At 37.6% G+C, this 15,561-nt stretch overlaps 1 protein-coding gene across 1 annotated transcript in view; it reads left to right on the forward strand.

Moving 5' to 3' along the window:
- Positions 1-11,852: 11,852 nt before the first annotated feature.
- Positions 11,853-15,561, forward strand: part of LOC5570636 (neuroguidin) — a 126,207-nt gene continuing 122,498 nt past the window's right edge. The window contains exons 1-2 of the mRNA XM_021845936.1: positions 11,853-12,195; positions 12,285-12,805. Of these exons, the coding sequence (XP_021701628.1) occupies positions 12,797-12,805 (9 nt within the window). The 5' untranslated portion in view covers positions 11,853-12,195; positions 12,285-12,796. The remainder of the gene's footprint in view (positions 12,196-12,284; positions 12,806-15,561) is intronic.

Below are 15,561 nucleotides of genomic sequence, written 5' to 3' on the forward strand. Positions count from 1 at the left end.
TCAACCCGAACAGAAGTGTATTAAAGTTTATCTCGTTTCTCACACAAGTGTTTCATTCCAAGCCCGGTCCCTTTTCTTCGGTGTTTCGCTTCCGTTGTGCCGTGTCCACCTCTGCCCAACATTATCTACTCCGATAAACTAAAAATCAACCTGGAAGAAGAAAATAAATATTAATCAGGATTGCAGAGAAAATTAAATCAATAACAATCAACAACTCGCCTAGCTTGACAATTTGATTGTGATCTCATTTATCAGTGCTAAGTTGATTTTTTGATGATAAAAAATGCATTTCTTGCATTTGATGCACATCAAATGTGCATCGATAAAGTGATCCACCCCTTGGGTTGGGGCTGTGTCGTTGCCGGGAAGCCGTGTGTGCCAAGAAGATAGCTATAGAGCCACGCAAAACAAGTTTTTTTTTCGGAGACAAAGTGTTGATTGCCAATTTTGGATTATTTAAATTTGTTATTTCAAACAAACCACTCCATTTCATTATAACATTTTTGAAATCTTTGATTGTTTAAGTGAGAAGGTCCCGGGTGAAATCATTAAGTATCAATGAAACAGAATTGCGTACAAAACATAGGAAGCACCGGAAAGGCCCTACATTTGAAACTGAAAAACTCAGCAAAAAAAAAGTAAGCAAAATATTTACCGAAAAACCCAGTAATTATGTACACCAATCATTACTGACTAAATCGTTATTTTTTGACAACTGGAAGAGCTTTTAGATTTACTGATTTTCGGTACATATCAGAATTACTGAGTTAACCCTGCTGTTCAGAAACCCAGTAAAATTTTACCGACTTCGGTAATAAAATCTTAGTGTGTATATCGAACCGTTCCGTTGTATTTATACAATAAAAGAAAATGCAATGAAATGTGTCATTATAAGTAATGAAACAAGAACACTCGTGTTTAAAATTTTATTATGTATCAATTTAATCTTAATTACTTGACACACTTTCGCTTGAATTGGATTCATCATGTCATGTCATAATATACACAAACGGACACATTTTTCCATCCGGCAGCTTGGCCACGTTTCCGTACCTATGAAGCTGGGGTTAGTCATGCAGGCGATAGCCGAATGAGACGAGTGTATCAAGTCCTGGACATCCTCTCGAGGTCTACAGCTTACCTAACTCCCTTCACTATCAGGCAGCAGCCACCGAAGCTATGAGAACGGGTTCAGTTTGCCTCGTTTGCCTGCTTGCTTATTTCGGGTTGTGTCCGGTGTTCTCAACGTTTCCGTGGCTTGGTGGAAGCGACTAGAACTGCAATTTCAAATGCCTCGCATCACAAGTAAACTGAAAAAAATAGTAGCACATTACATGCCGCTGGACGGGATGAGTTCAGAAAATGATTACTTACCATCGAATCCGGTGCTCGATTAGATGTGTATTATAATAAAAATGAACCAGCAGCAGCAGAAAATGTTTTCGTTGGTTTGTTTTTTTTTTAGACAATGCGCGATGAAAAACATGACAAAAATATTCTACACAGTGAAAATGAATGTGCCAAACATATTAAACATATTTTGTTTTTTTGCTAACCTATTTGATTAAAAATATAGAAATCACCAAAAGATTGTTCAGATTTTTATCAAATTGTCTGGAAACGGCAAAAATAATTTCATAATTATGGGGATCGTATAAAGCTAAATCTATAGCAGTTTATTTTTTTTAGGGTGATGAAATAGACCATTTCCGTCAGATCTAACACCCGTTTTTTATATTTTTCTTCGAAAGATAATTATTTTTCACTAACACTCCCGTTGGAATTTTTCTTTTTATACCATTCTTGAATTTTTGACAAAATTTCAAAAATTTGAAATCTTTCAATATTTTGAGACATGCGGAACGAAAATAGTAACCCTAGAAGTGAGGATGTAAAACCGGTTAACTGATAACCCTATCATCAGCTGTTGTTTACTTTTTGAAATGTCAATCGTTTCATCGTGTTTTCAATCGCTGTAGAAATCACATCGTGTGAGTATTTGCATTTTTTTTAATTAATAACTTATTCGACATGTTCTGAGGAAATATTCTGTGATAAACTATTACCATGCGTATTCATTACGAGCTGAGGCCTTTGTTTTGTAACCTTATCGCCCCACCTGCTGTCTTCCAGATGAGGTAAGTTTGATGAAATTACTGGTTTGGTTTGTGACAATGAAATCTATCGCTATTATTTTCAGATTTAGGTGCACTCCGGAAACAGTTAAACAATAACTCTATAGATATACTCTATGATTAATATAGTACTACACCACGCAATCTTGGAGTTATAATCAGTTCAAGATTTTATCAACTCCGGCGGAAAAAAGAAGTGCATGCATGCTCGCATTCTCCGTTTGCTCCTGATGGGTGGCTCAGCAGTTAACAATCTGGACGGTATGAAGAATATCCTGATGAACAGTGGGACCAGTATGCTATCTGGGTGCTTTCAGTGGACGCAAGAAGGATGAACAACTCGAGTAACAAATCCCAATCCTCTAAATTGAATAATAATCGAACACCTTCATTCAAGCTGGTATTTCTAACAGGTTCTTGGAAGAAGTACATGTACATATTCATTAAATAATAAATAATTTTGATTATTTAATTTTAATGTAAAGCCTGTGGAAGCGATCTATGCTGAATTAATAGGACTAGGGGCCTTTTCCAATTCTTTGTGATATCTGGAGCCGTATCTGGATCTGGATCTGGTATCTGGAGAGTATCTGGACTTCCCATAAATGCCTAACCACTCATTATACTTCCATGCTGTTGACTTTTAAGGTTTGGGGTAGTTACCGCACAACAGAGACCCCAAAATATACACCACCCCATGTTCCACAAGTGCAGAAAGGCTAGTTCGGTTCGCCTAGTGTACCTCCAATTGAACCATTTTCTTTTTTTTCTGGCCTGACATCATTCGGCATTCGGCCGCTTACTTCTGATGCCTAAACACGGAAGCCTAGACAGAATTCCATACATTTGAGACAATATATTTCGATCCCATCAAACATAAAGGCCCAAACTAATGACAGCGGAACGGCAACGGTAACTGGTTCGTTAGCATGAGCTATAACATGCTCGTCGACTTGGTGTTGGCTCACTTCCATTCGTTGACAGCTCAGTCGATATGGTGTGATCCATTCTGGCCAAACTGGTTTCGCCTCCGTTGCCGTTCCGCTAGCATTGCGTTTAGGCCTTTATGGTCCGGGGATCATCGGCTATACCTTCCTTCGGAAGACAGGCGTACAAATGCCTGGACTGGACTAGAAATCCGGAACATCATCGATTTTAGGGCAGCAAATCTTTGAGATTCTGGATAACCAAATCTCTCGATTTTGATATTTTCAGCTCTTTTAAATTTATTAGAATTATATTTTGAGCTTTAATAGACCATTTCCGTCAGACCTTACCCCCTATTTTTATATTTTTCTTCGAAAGACGATTATTTTTAATGATTATTGACGCTTTCAGATCTAATTTATATGCACTCCTGATTTTATTGTAAATTTTTGAAAATTCGAGAATTTACCACATTTTGAGTAGTGCGGCACAGTTGTTTCAACCCTGTGGGTAAACAAAGTGGAGATTTTCCCACAACTTTCAAAACCCCTGCGCTGAGTGTTTGTAGATATGACGAAATGTCAATGTCAAATCAAGCACACGAGACGACACGACAAAATGGAGAAATCTGAGGTCCGATGGGCAAGCTTCGTTGTAAATGAAGCCCATCCTTTACTATTGTACTTATAACAAAAACTTTTACCGGAAGACGACTGCTAATAGACCGTTTTAAGCTTAGCAAGTGATGGAATTCTCCTTGGAAGCATTTCTGCAACGCTGCGGAACGTTTTCTACAAGAGGGGCATATTGGCCGGTTTGTTTTGAAACGTCAAGAATTGGACCGTTTGCAGATAACGTCTTGTACTCGCTTTAGAAGCTACCTGGCAAGAAAAAGTTGCATGCAAAGCATGATTAACTAAGTAAATAACACTTTGACACCAAAAACTGTATAAGTAATGGATTTGCTACTGCGATAGAGCAGTTTTTCCTTAGGGGGGCCTATACCTGTTTACCCTACCGTTCGATATCTGCTGCTTATGTCGTCAAGCTGTTCCGGAACCATATGACCAATGGATTATACATACTTCCCCATTTTACCACTCTCGTAGGTCTCCCCGAAAAATCTGCAAACGGTCCAATTCTTGACGTTTCAAAACAAACCGGCCAATATGCCCCTCTTGTAGAAAACGTTCCGCAGCGTTGCAGAAATGCTTCCAAGGAGAATTCCATCACTTGCTAAGCTTAAAACGGTCTATTAGCAGTCGTCTTCCGGTAAAAGTTTTTGTTATAAGTACAATAGTAAAGGATGGGCTTCATTTACAACGAAGCTTGCCCATCGGACCTCAGATTTCTCCATTTTGTCGTGTCGTCTCGTGTGCTTGATTTGACATTGACATTTCGTCATATCTACAAACACTCAGCGCAGGGGTTTTGAAAGTTGTGGGAAAATCTCCACTTTGTTTACCCACAGGGTTGAAACAACTGTGCCGCACTACTCAAAATGTGGTAAATTCTCGAATTTTCAAAAATTTACAATAAAATCAGGAGTGCATATAAATTAGATCTGAAAGCGTCAATAATCATTAAAAATAATCGTCTTTCGAAGAAAAATATAAAAATAGGGGGTAAGGTCTGACGGAAATGGTCTATTAGAAAAATCTTCGACAGCTTTCCAACGGCCTTGAGACCGGAAGAGGAAGAAACACTCTACGACTATCTCAACTCCACAGTACCTAGTTTGAAAGGAATGACTATTAATTTGAATGCGGCTGGAACAAGTACCCAATGCTGGGTGGTAAAAAAATGGGAAGTGATATGCTGCAAGAAAAAAAAAAACAGATCGCACTATGACGATGGCAATCGTTCGACCTTCCAAATAATACCATCAATCAACTACGGTTCTGATGGTGGAGCTGGTAGATGTTGTAATCCGTCGAAGTGGAGGTTTTTCCCATGATGGCCGCGGACGTTTCGGTGACCTTAGCAGAATACGAGGATGTGGCCTGTGGATCCAGAAGTAGAAGCTTTCCCAGAATGAAAGAGCGGAGCTGCATCCATTTATGAATAATGATAAATAATAGCATAAACAAAATACAACTGTCATGTTTGGCAGTCAGCTGATCTGAAATTCTTCATCACCGCGGTGGTGATAAATTGTAGGGGAAATAGGGGTATGAGAAAAATTGGAGTGAAATAATTCATAGGACACCGTGGGGTAAAACATCGTGCCGCCAGTTTTTAGTTATTTTTCAATAGTTAGAGGCTTTAAAACTTATAAGCATATTAATAAAGTTTGTTCAGTAAATTATAAGGAAGCTTATGAGCCAATAAAATTTTTTGACGGAAATGGTCTAATAGAAAATAGCTCACAAACATATCAGTCCAATGAACGGTTTGCCAAACTGTAAAGTAATTGTTATATATTGTAAAATGTTTATGTATAGGTGGGTTGCACAAATTGAAACAAACACCGCAAAATCATCATTCGTAAGAGTTTTCGATCCAAATTGTTCAACCATTTTTGACTCCTTTAATAGATTATCACTATTTCGTATGAAGTACTCATAACATTTTTTACTGTCCAAAGCTTTCGATTTCATTTTGTTCTACATAAAAGAGATTGTTTGTGAAACATTAACCGTAACAGAAACAGGAAACTTGCTGTTTGAAATGTATGGCCAATTGTATTTTTCTATGCGGGACGGTTAGTCACAGAATTACTAAATTTTAGTAATTTATGACTATTTTTTATCTGCCTCTCTTTCATTCTGCTAAGAATTCGCCTGGGTTGAAGCATCGCTAAGCTTCAACCCAGGCGAAATGAAATTTATGGTGGTAAGCTCCATCGAAGTTAATACACCGATCTCGTATTATCCTCGATTTTACTATATTTATGGTGGTAAGCTCCATCGAAGTTAATATGCCAATCGCGTATTATCCTCGATTTTACTATGGTAAAATCGAGGATAATACGCGATTGGCGTATTAACTTCGATGGAGCTTACCGCTATTAGTAAAATCGAGGATAATACGCGATTGGCGTATTAATTTCGATGGAGCTTACCACCATTAGTGTAGAAATTCATAGCAGAATGAAAGAGAGGCGGATAGAAAATAGTCATTAATGCTTAAAGTTTAGTAATTTTGTGACTATTTTTATTTCTGAGTGTACTTTCGCATCGTTGAGTTGGATTGCAACAGGGCACTTTGTTGCTAACCCGGCCGTGTTGCTAGTTCATAAATTAGAGTTTACATAAAATTCTTTTGTTTCAAATCTATTTACATTCAAAGTTAAGTGAACAACATGTGATCCAACCATACTAAAATAAATAAAAAATACTGAATTGAGCGCAAAATAATGAAATGCCAGTATTCTTTTTAAGCAAACCTTGTGAACAAATTCAGATATCAAGGCTCATAGTTTGGTTGTTTCCTACACGTTTAATTCATTAAAAGCAATAGAGGATGCTATCTTTTTTTAAATTATGATTTATATTTGAAACAGACGATATTTTAAGAGAAAATTTAAATTGTGCAAATTTTCTCTTAAAATATCGTCTGTTTCAAATATAAATCATAATTTAAGAAAGTTAGCATCCTCTATTGCTTTAAATGAATTAAACGTGTAGGGAACAACCAAACTATGAGCCTTGATATCTGAATTTGTTCACAAGATTTGCTTAAAAAGAATACTGGCAGCACTGGCTTATGTATCGTCAAGGTTATCGACTGAAAAACAATTGGACAATGATAATAAATCTTCGAGCTGTTTAGTAGAATACCTATAAGTAGATGAAAAAACCGAATTTAGTACTATACCATTTAATTCCACTAGAGTTTGTATCCTTTGACAGATACGCGTATTTCGACCTCAACTGTAAGGCCGTCTTCAGTGTCGTGTACTACAGTGGCGCGTACTGCGTACTGCGATTAAAGAAAAATGCTTTTCTTGAGCATTCCTTGTAAGAAATTTCCCACGCATCTAGATAGGCCATTACTTTTCTGTTGAAGTGCATACTTCGCTTTACTGATGCTTTTGACGAAATGTTTTTCACACATACAAGTAGATATATTGGAATTGTTAACAGGTGATTGATGTAACATCCGAAGCTTCAACAATCTCTTAGTTAACGGAGCATTCAGCCAAATTTCACGTCCTTCAGGGGAGCATTTCATTTGTTTTCAATGGTTACAAATGAAATCCTAACTCAAAGGGGATGTGGGTTCCGTTCCTAATCTGCAAAAACACAATGCTTCTTCATAAGGGCTTAGGAAAGATTTAGTGTTTATTTATCCTACAGCAGGAAAACATGTTATGCAATGTGATTCTGATTTAATTCCGCAATAATTCAAAAAGAGCAAATAGAAGAGAAATCGCAGATAAACCCATATGAAAATTTAATGTCGAATTATTCGTCTACAAGCTAGGATTGTTTCAAAATCTGAATTGCTGTTTTTCCTTTGATTAACAGCTAATAATAATTGCATTTTTTTTCTACTGTAACTGAATGCACTGAAAGATCATTCTCGTCGTTGAAAAACTTGAAAACGTATTTAAGGAACAAAATTAACGAAGAGTGAATGGTCGCTATCTGGGAGGGAGAAACCAATACAAAATTTCTGTACGTCATAGTGAGCCGGGATTCCGCTGTCATGAGCTGTCACTGTGAGCCCAGATCTCAAACATTGGACTAACATGGAAAAAGCGCGTAACTGATTAAATCACATTTTCGCATTTCATCAAAAGTGACAAAAATTGAATGAAAATCAATTCATGCACATAATGCAAGTAATGTCACGTGAGCACCCTTTAACTGATTGAATATAAAGCATTGAAAAACACATCGTTTTACTTTTTCCAATGAAAATTAATATTTAGTGCATAGAAAACTGTGGCCCTTCTTCCATGTTTGTCAGGAAAGATCGAAAGTACACAAAAAAAGAAAACTAGCGGTTTTCCCCAAGCCTGCCTTGATTGTTGTTGGCAAGCTGGAGTTATCTTGCAGTTCAAACAAACGTTGTTCTATATTTCGTGTGTAGTATCGGTGCCTCCCTCCCAGGTCGCTATCACTCTTATGTATATGCTTCAAAATATAACTATGGACCGATGTACGAGTTTACTATTTTGACGTTTGAGCGGTGCCGAATTCACTTGTTGCCATGGTCACATAAATAACACGGCACCGCTAATACGTCAATGAGTGAACTCGTGCATTGGTCCATAAGTGAATAAACAGTTTTGGTTGAACTTTCGAACTAACCACAATGGATAAAGATTTGAAACATTATCAGAATATTTAAATTTTTTAACCATTAGTTTCTTTAGTTTATACAAAAAGAAATGCCTGAAGCGGGCGAGATAAACTAAAATTTGCAACTTTAGTCCTTTGTTAATCTTAATCTAGAAACATATTTAAATTTTACTACTTTGACTTCCGTTTAGTCGGCCAAAACTCCCCCTAGAGCCAAATCCTGGTTGCGCTACTGGTGTACTAGACTCGACTTGAAGAACCATCGTATGCACACATTAGATATTAAGGACATATAGGAAGGAATCCCTGTCATGGCAGTGAAAATGGCTTCCTCACATATACAAACACATTTCTGGAAGTCCACATTATTTCTCAAAATATTTCGCTTACCTACACTAGGTTCACTCTCAAATTGCTAACGGGTCATCAGAACACTATTACCTTACGATTTCCGTAGTTTTAACACTAGTAGCAGGTGGAAATTTCATGAACCGTGCTAATTTTTAACACGGACGTTTAACTTTGCTACAATTGTTTACACTCATCCGCCTGCGAATGGAGAACACTTTTTGCCGAATTTTACCACTTTCGCTAAACGTAGAACCTCCAACACAGTTTACTTTCACTACTTGTTAATTAAAGAACAATTACTGGTTGATTTCTGATGAAAACAACTTAAGATTTCACCAAACCGTGCTTAAAACAATCACTTGATCACAGCATTTCGCTTTTTTTATTTTTCTAATTTAACGCCGGCTGCTCGCTTGCAGGGCTGTCAGTTGCGTACGACATCAAAGATTGCTTGATAGTCGAAGGGGAAAAGACTCAAATTGAAGTAACGATTGCTGGCAACAACGTCTTATCAATTATAATTTCACAACTACCAACAAATAGGAGAATATTTTTTGTGTACCACTACTTTTATACAGTTTTTAGTGGATTCAAAGGAGTTTCACCTTAACACTAGGTATAAACGTATTTTCCTACCCATTACATATATTTTTTTAACTTAAAATTTATGAGCTTTTAAGTACATTCCATCCCTCTTTTGTTGAAACTTTAAATGCTGAAAGTTACATCACGGGAACGATTAGCTGATTAGCCTGATTCGCTGCTGACAAGTCAAGCATAATTCTTCAATCCGACGTATTTGCAAGTGCCCTATGTGCACTTTACTCAGTGTTTTTAATTTGGCTACATACACCCTGTGTTTGTAAAGCGACTCAACTGTCAACATTTTCATGCTAGCACATACACCGTACATATGCTCATAGTGAAGCGACCTATGTGCCGAATCAAAACATAAAATTTGAATCAGCAGATACGTCATACCGTTTCCGAATCACTAAACATGTTGGAAATCGAGGAATTCGGATTTCTACAATTGTAGCTAGCTGACGCGTCGGCAAATTGATGTGGAACATCATCAGTATTCGGTTCTAGCCAATGTTTCTTACCAAATTTCTCACAAGAACTGTTCTCCATCTACTTTTGTTACTCACAGCTCAGTCCGGTGCTCCTGTTAGTCGAGTTGAAATTGGAAACATTCGCAAACCAATATTCGTTGTAGTTGAACGTAGAAACTGTCGAATTGACGAACTCTATTAGGTTTTAAGGGAATTTGCAAATCGGTGTATGTGCAACTTCAAAACAATACTGGTGTATATGACGTGACGCATGTGAAAAATGAACTGTCAAACCGACGCATCAAGCAAGGTGTATGTATCAATCAAGGTATGGTATCGACGAATCATCATGGTGTATGTGAGCAGCACAAAGCAAAAGCACAGAGAAACAGACGTAACACTTAGAACAAATCCCGATCAAAATCATAGTCACGATGACATGTACGCCCAATGCTAAAATCGGTGTGTTTGGCCGATGGACCAACAGATGGCGGTAGTGTGTAAACGTCAAACGCGAACAAAAACGATGCGAGCGCTGAGGGTGGTGGATTGGCCACCTACAATATATTTGAATCGGCCGTTAAAAATGTGTTCGATGGACATCGGTGAGAGTGTGACGTCTGTTTGTCTGTGGCAAAAGGGTTTAATCGATAATTTCACCAGTTTTTCAATCTAATTCAAAACGAATCGTAATTGTTTAATAGTGGTTAGAAACAGTGTATTTTTTTTCAACTTGTAGATGACACAACAATAGAAAAAATACAAAACATTTTAAATAGGATTTAAAATGCTTTACAATATATTGCATCGCATTTTTCTCGAACCCATCCAAATGTTAGATACGCCGATTTGAAAAATTATGCTTGAAGTAATTTCTCGGCCTATCTTGATGCATACGAAATTTCTGTAAGGAATCGATCAAGAATGCGATTTTTTCTGATCGCAGTACGCAGTTGAAAAGAAATGTCATTTCAAATGGGAGTCGCTGTAGAAAATTTCTGCAAGGAATCGGCGAGAAATTTCATTAGCGATTCCTTTTCAGTACACTGAAATCAAATCTCCATTATATTTTATGTGCAGAAACCAGATAGATGTTGAATTTTTGCCTCAAATTTGATGTGATGTGCCCGCATATAAATCTTCACTTGCATTATAATGCATTATAAAGGCCAGATTGTTACAACCTGCTTATGTTTCGAATTGAATTCCAGAACGAGTAACGGGAAGCAAACATGTCACCTTCAGCACAATTTGCGTTTTTAAAGTTAATTGCTATTTGTTTAAAAATATGATTTCATTCTCAAAAGTTCAATTGGAACGACATACTCGACGGATTATGGAGTTTTGTTTGACTAGAAAGTAGCTTTCTTTATGTGAAATTGTTTGAAAATAATATATTGACAAATCGGCCATTTATATCTTTCCAGAGATTCTGAATCTGACTGTACTGAATTCAAATTATGTGACGGTGGACGACATGGACTGCCGCAAAATCAGTGCCACGCTCCTTGAACGTTTAAGGATTCGCCTATTTCGAATATATACCAGCGCAAACTCCCGCATGCTCTAGCTTTACCCGTACTCCGGCATAAATGGAGACTTTCTCATCAACCCTACCGCTGCTCACTTCACCATAATCAAGGCTACGATCTTGCTGCCGAAAATCCACTAAGTCCACCAACATGACTTGATTAAAGTGTTAATAAAAATGAGATTGAGTTCAGTTAACCGTATAAAGTGTTTAATTAGCTTTTAGATTATTGTTTTATTTAAAAATAATAGGGGAAATAAACATTTGATTGCAAATTAATAATTGATGAGATTTATAGAAATTACATGCAATCGCACATAATTTATAAAGGCGCTCCATTTGAAATCTAAGGGTTACAGAGCATTTAATTTTATGTGCAGAATTAATACACTCCAAATGCGAAGCTTGATTGCAAAAATACATGTGCGCTGCACATATAATCTAGTAGGAGATTCAGCTCACTGTAGCAAATCAGCCGAGGGCACACACTGACTCTGCGCGAGAAATATTTCATCGATACAATCCTGCTCGATTTCCGCTATAACGCGGCTTCACTGCACTAACCGGCAAACGTCAAGCATTCGAGCAGCTGAGATTGTTTTTGTTTACCCGCGTTCACGAGCGAGTTCGCAAATCCAGCGTGGTTCTCCGGTTCGGTCACATCCTCGCGCAAAGAGGTTTCTCATTCCACCGCGAAAAATCTCCCCCTTTTTTTTGTTATCCTTACATCCGCTGTCGTGCATCCCGGCTACAGCAGTGCTGTGCACAAGGACTGCATATATACACGTACACAATTGTCGTCGTCGTCCTTTTCGGCGGCATATTCACAACAGTCGGTTCTCCGTGCGCCGAAGGAAAAAAAAGTGAGTTGTGCTGTGAGTATTGGTGTCCCGATCCTGATCCCGCGTTGCTCCTGCTGTTCCTTCCTGCTCCTGTGTACGAAGGTAGGTTTGTAGTTGTACATAAGGATATCGCCATCGGTACATATGCACGCTTACGCAGAGATTTTTTTTCTACTTTCGCTCTATTGTAGGATTCGCATTCGCTAGCCAAAAGGGGGAACAATCCGTGGCCTGGTCGCGCTCGTCGATTCAATCGTTCCGAAGTTCAAGTGGAAGCAAGACGCGATTCTCCGCGAGTCCTCAGTGCGTGTCGTTGAAGAACGGGTCAGTTTTTTTGTTCTGCTGCTGATTGGCCATAAGTGCGTGCAGTGCGCGGCAAGATTTAGGAAGATTCCTGGAAAGTGCAACCGAAAGAAGCGAAACTGGTTCCGGTGGAATATATCGGAAAGGATTCGAATTGGAAACGATAGTTGAATCGGATGGTTTAAAACGTGATTTTGTGGGGTACTGATGCAAGTGTTGGTGCGCCACTAAGAAAGGTGAACAGAAGAACGGACAAGAAACGGCCAGATCTGGAAAGGTGCTCGGGGGACACATTACGCAAGGAGACGACAAGGGGAAAGTAAACAGAAACGCACCGAGCGAATTGCACTGAATCGGTGTGGTGGTTAGTGTTTCGGAGGCAATTTGAAGCGTTCCAAAAATGGTACAGGTAAGTCGAAGTCGGGATGGAGTTTCGGTTGATGCGTTTTCATCAGGTTTTTTTTTGTTGCTCTGGCTGCGGGTTATATGTTCCATTAATGATTACGCGTGAGGGATTTCGTTGCGTTGGGTGAGCACTAGCTACAAGGAGGGGAGATAAAACGCTGTTCTTATGGATAGGTCAGGGTTTGAGGAAAGAGGGTGCTTCATTTATGATTAAAAGTGCGTTCTTTCTTTTTTCTTCTGTCCAGGGGATGATTGAAGTCGGAATGCGTATTGCAGAGATAGAAGATAGTCTTAATATCAAATTCAAGCGAATCCTTGCTTGTTATGACGCGTTTCTATACAAAGTGCATGAGCCAATGTTACAGCCCTAATATTTGAATTCGAAAAACAGGAATTGTTTCGGTGAATGCAATTCAAATATAAGCTAATTAGCAAACATCGTAAATGATTGAACAAGCATAAATATTCTGCATAATGTTGTAAGTAATTTGAAAGGCTTGTAGAAGCGCATCGACAAATTTGAACTGTTTGCAGGGTGTCTATTACCTGAAAAATTTCGATGAATGTTTATCACGCACGGACGATTTATAGCATAAATCAGACTGTTTGAGTTGATACGTAGGTCAATTGAAGTAAAAATATCAACGAAAACTAAGATTTTAGAAAACCACGTTTGAAAATTAGAACTGACGTAACTTTTAGCTCGGAAAACTTGAGGTTTTTCAGTGAGGTGAATATCTTTATGATATGAGGTCAAATCTAATACCTTTAGAATTCTTTTTGAATCATTAATCATAGATTTCATCTGGAATACTTTCAGGGACTAATACAGAAATCTCTTCTGAAATTCTTCAAGAGTTTCGTCTCCCAATTCTTCCAGCAAAATATGCTTGAAGGATTTCTCAGGGATTACTTTGAACAGTTTTCCAATGACTATCCTAAGACTTCCTCCAGATATTCTTTCACTAACTTCTCAACCGAATTCTCTTGTTGTTGCACTAAGAGATCCTTTAAAGATTCTCACAGAATTTCTTCCATGAAAACTCGCAAAGGTCAATTCCATAGTTTTGGATACAATTCGCAATTCAAGGGTTTTTTTCAAGAAACCCGACAAGTATTTCTTCGCTATTTCATTCACGGTTACTCCAAAGAATTGCTCCAAAAAGTCCTCGAAGGGTTATTCGATTAAATCTATTAAAATCATTTAAAATAATTCCTTTTATTCGATCTGTGTTTCATTATTGAGTTCCTTTAGATTTGTTTTTCTATGAAAACTTGATAACTACAGTTCTTTTAAACATTTGTCAATGAATGTATAAACACAAATCCCACGGAATCTTCAAAAGTTGATTTAATGTTCCACACCGGACAACACTGCAACATTTTTTCTAAGAAATCCTTCGATCATTCCTACACAGGCATTGCAATCTCATCTGAACGTAGAGATCATCTTTGCATGTTGAAAAGATATTACACCCGATTCTGTTTTTGCACGGGGGATGCGTACCGTTCAAAAAAAGTTTTCGGATCAAAATTTCAAAAACCGTGCAAAAAAGTAACAACATTTCTCGACGTTTCATGCAAAAATAAGGTTTTGGTGGAAAAAATGTATGGAAACTTTTTTTTGCACGGCCGTGTAAAAAGAATCCGTGCAAAAACAGAATCGGGTGTATCCCTAATCCAAGAGCACATTGAAATGATTCAATCTTTTCATCTTGATCATAAAATGATTGACAGATCATAAACGTACTTTCGTAAAACCAAATGTATGATGTCCCACATCTGTGGAACTTGTTGTGAAAAAAACACATTTTGATCGCTTAGTGAGGAGCTGCACTGGTCCTTAAACTTTCGTCATATGCATCTCATATTCAAAAAAATGTAGTAGATAGAGATAGTCAGACGAGATCGGCTGCAGTCAAGTTTCCTTTGAACAGCTTTTTAGATAATCATTGCGATTTTAGGTAATCATTGCTAGGTATTTCTCAGCTGTCTTTTGGCATATGGTATTGGGGTTTCGCCCATTTCTACCAAGCTCTTGCGCTCAATAAAACAATTTACTTGGCTGGGAATTGATTGTAGTGAAACGAACACTTTTATATTTTACACCTATGGATTCATATTGTCCGCCCCTTAGTTGATTGTAAAAAACAATATAATTTGTTAGGTAATCGAATGATTGTATTAAATATATTAAAAGGATTGTCTTATTTATGTACTAATTACTGAAAAAAAATGATAAAGGGGGGAAGATCCGTCATTGGTTTAGGAATTTTCAGAAGCAGCTTAATCGTTCAAAATCAAGAAAATTTACACGATAATGTGTTCACTGTATTCTATTCTCCGACAAAAACACAGTGAACATTTTTTTCTGAAGATTGTTTTGTTTTGAATAGAAAAAACTGCTCTTTGAAGTTTCGTAATGATCGTACGATGACGAATCCTTGAACGGAAGCCTCAAACTCAAGCTCATCTCAAAACTAAACGCGGTATGTAGAGAAACTGAATGGGTTGAAATATTGAAAAAAAAAAAAAACAAACAAAAAATGCTGTTGGAATAAGCGAAGTAGATGTCCCCATATCTGTGGTTTATGGACGTCGTCACTCAACACACATCTAACAATCATCGATTGATCATTCTCTTCAGCATCCACATCATCACAATATACGTTCGAGACATAGAAAGGAGAGCAAAGTGCGACAGATAAACAGATAGATTTACTATTAGCACTTCAGTTCACATGTACCTATCGATAGTGA

The sequence above is a fragment of the Aedes aegypti genome, chromosome 2 (genome assembly GCF_002204515.2).
Source record: "Aedes aegypti strain LVP_AGWG chromosome 2, AaegL5.0 Primary Assembly, whole genome shotgun sequence".
NCBI classification, from domain to species: Eukaryota; Metazoa; Arthropoda; class Insecta; order Diptera; family Culicidae; genus Aedes; species Aedes aegypti.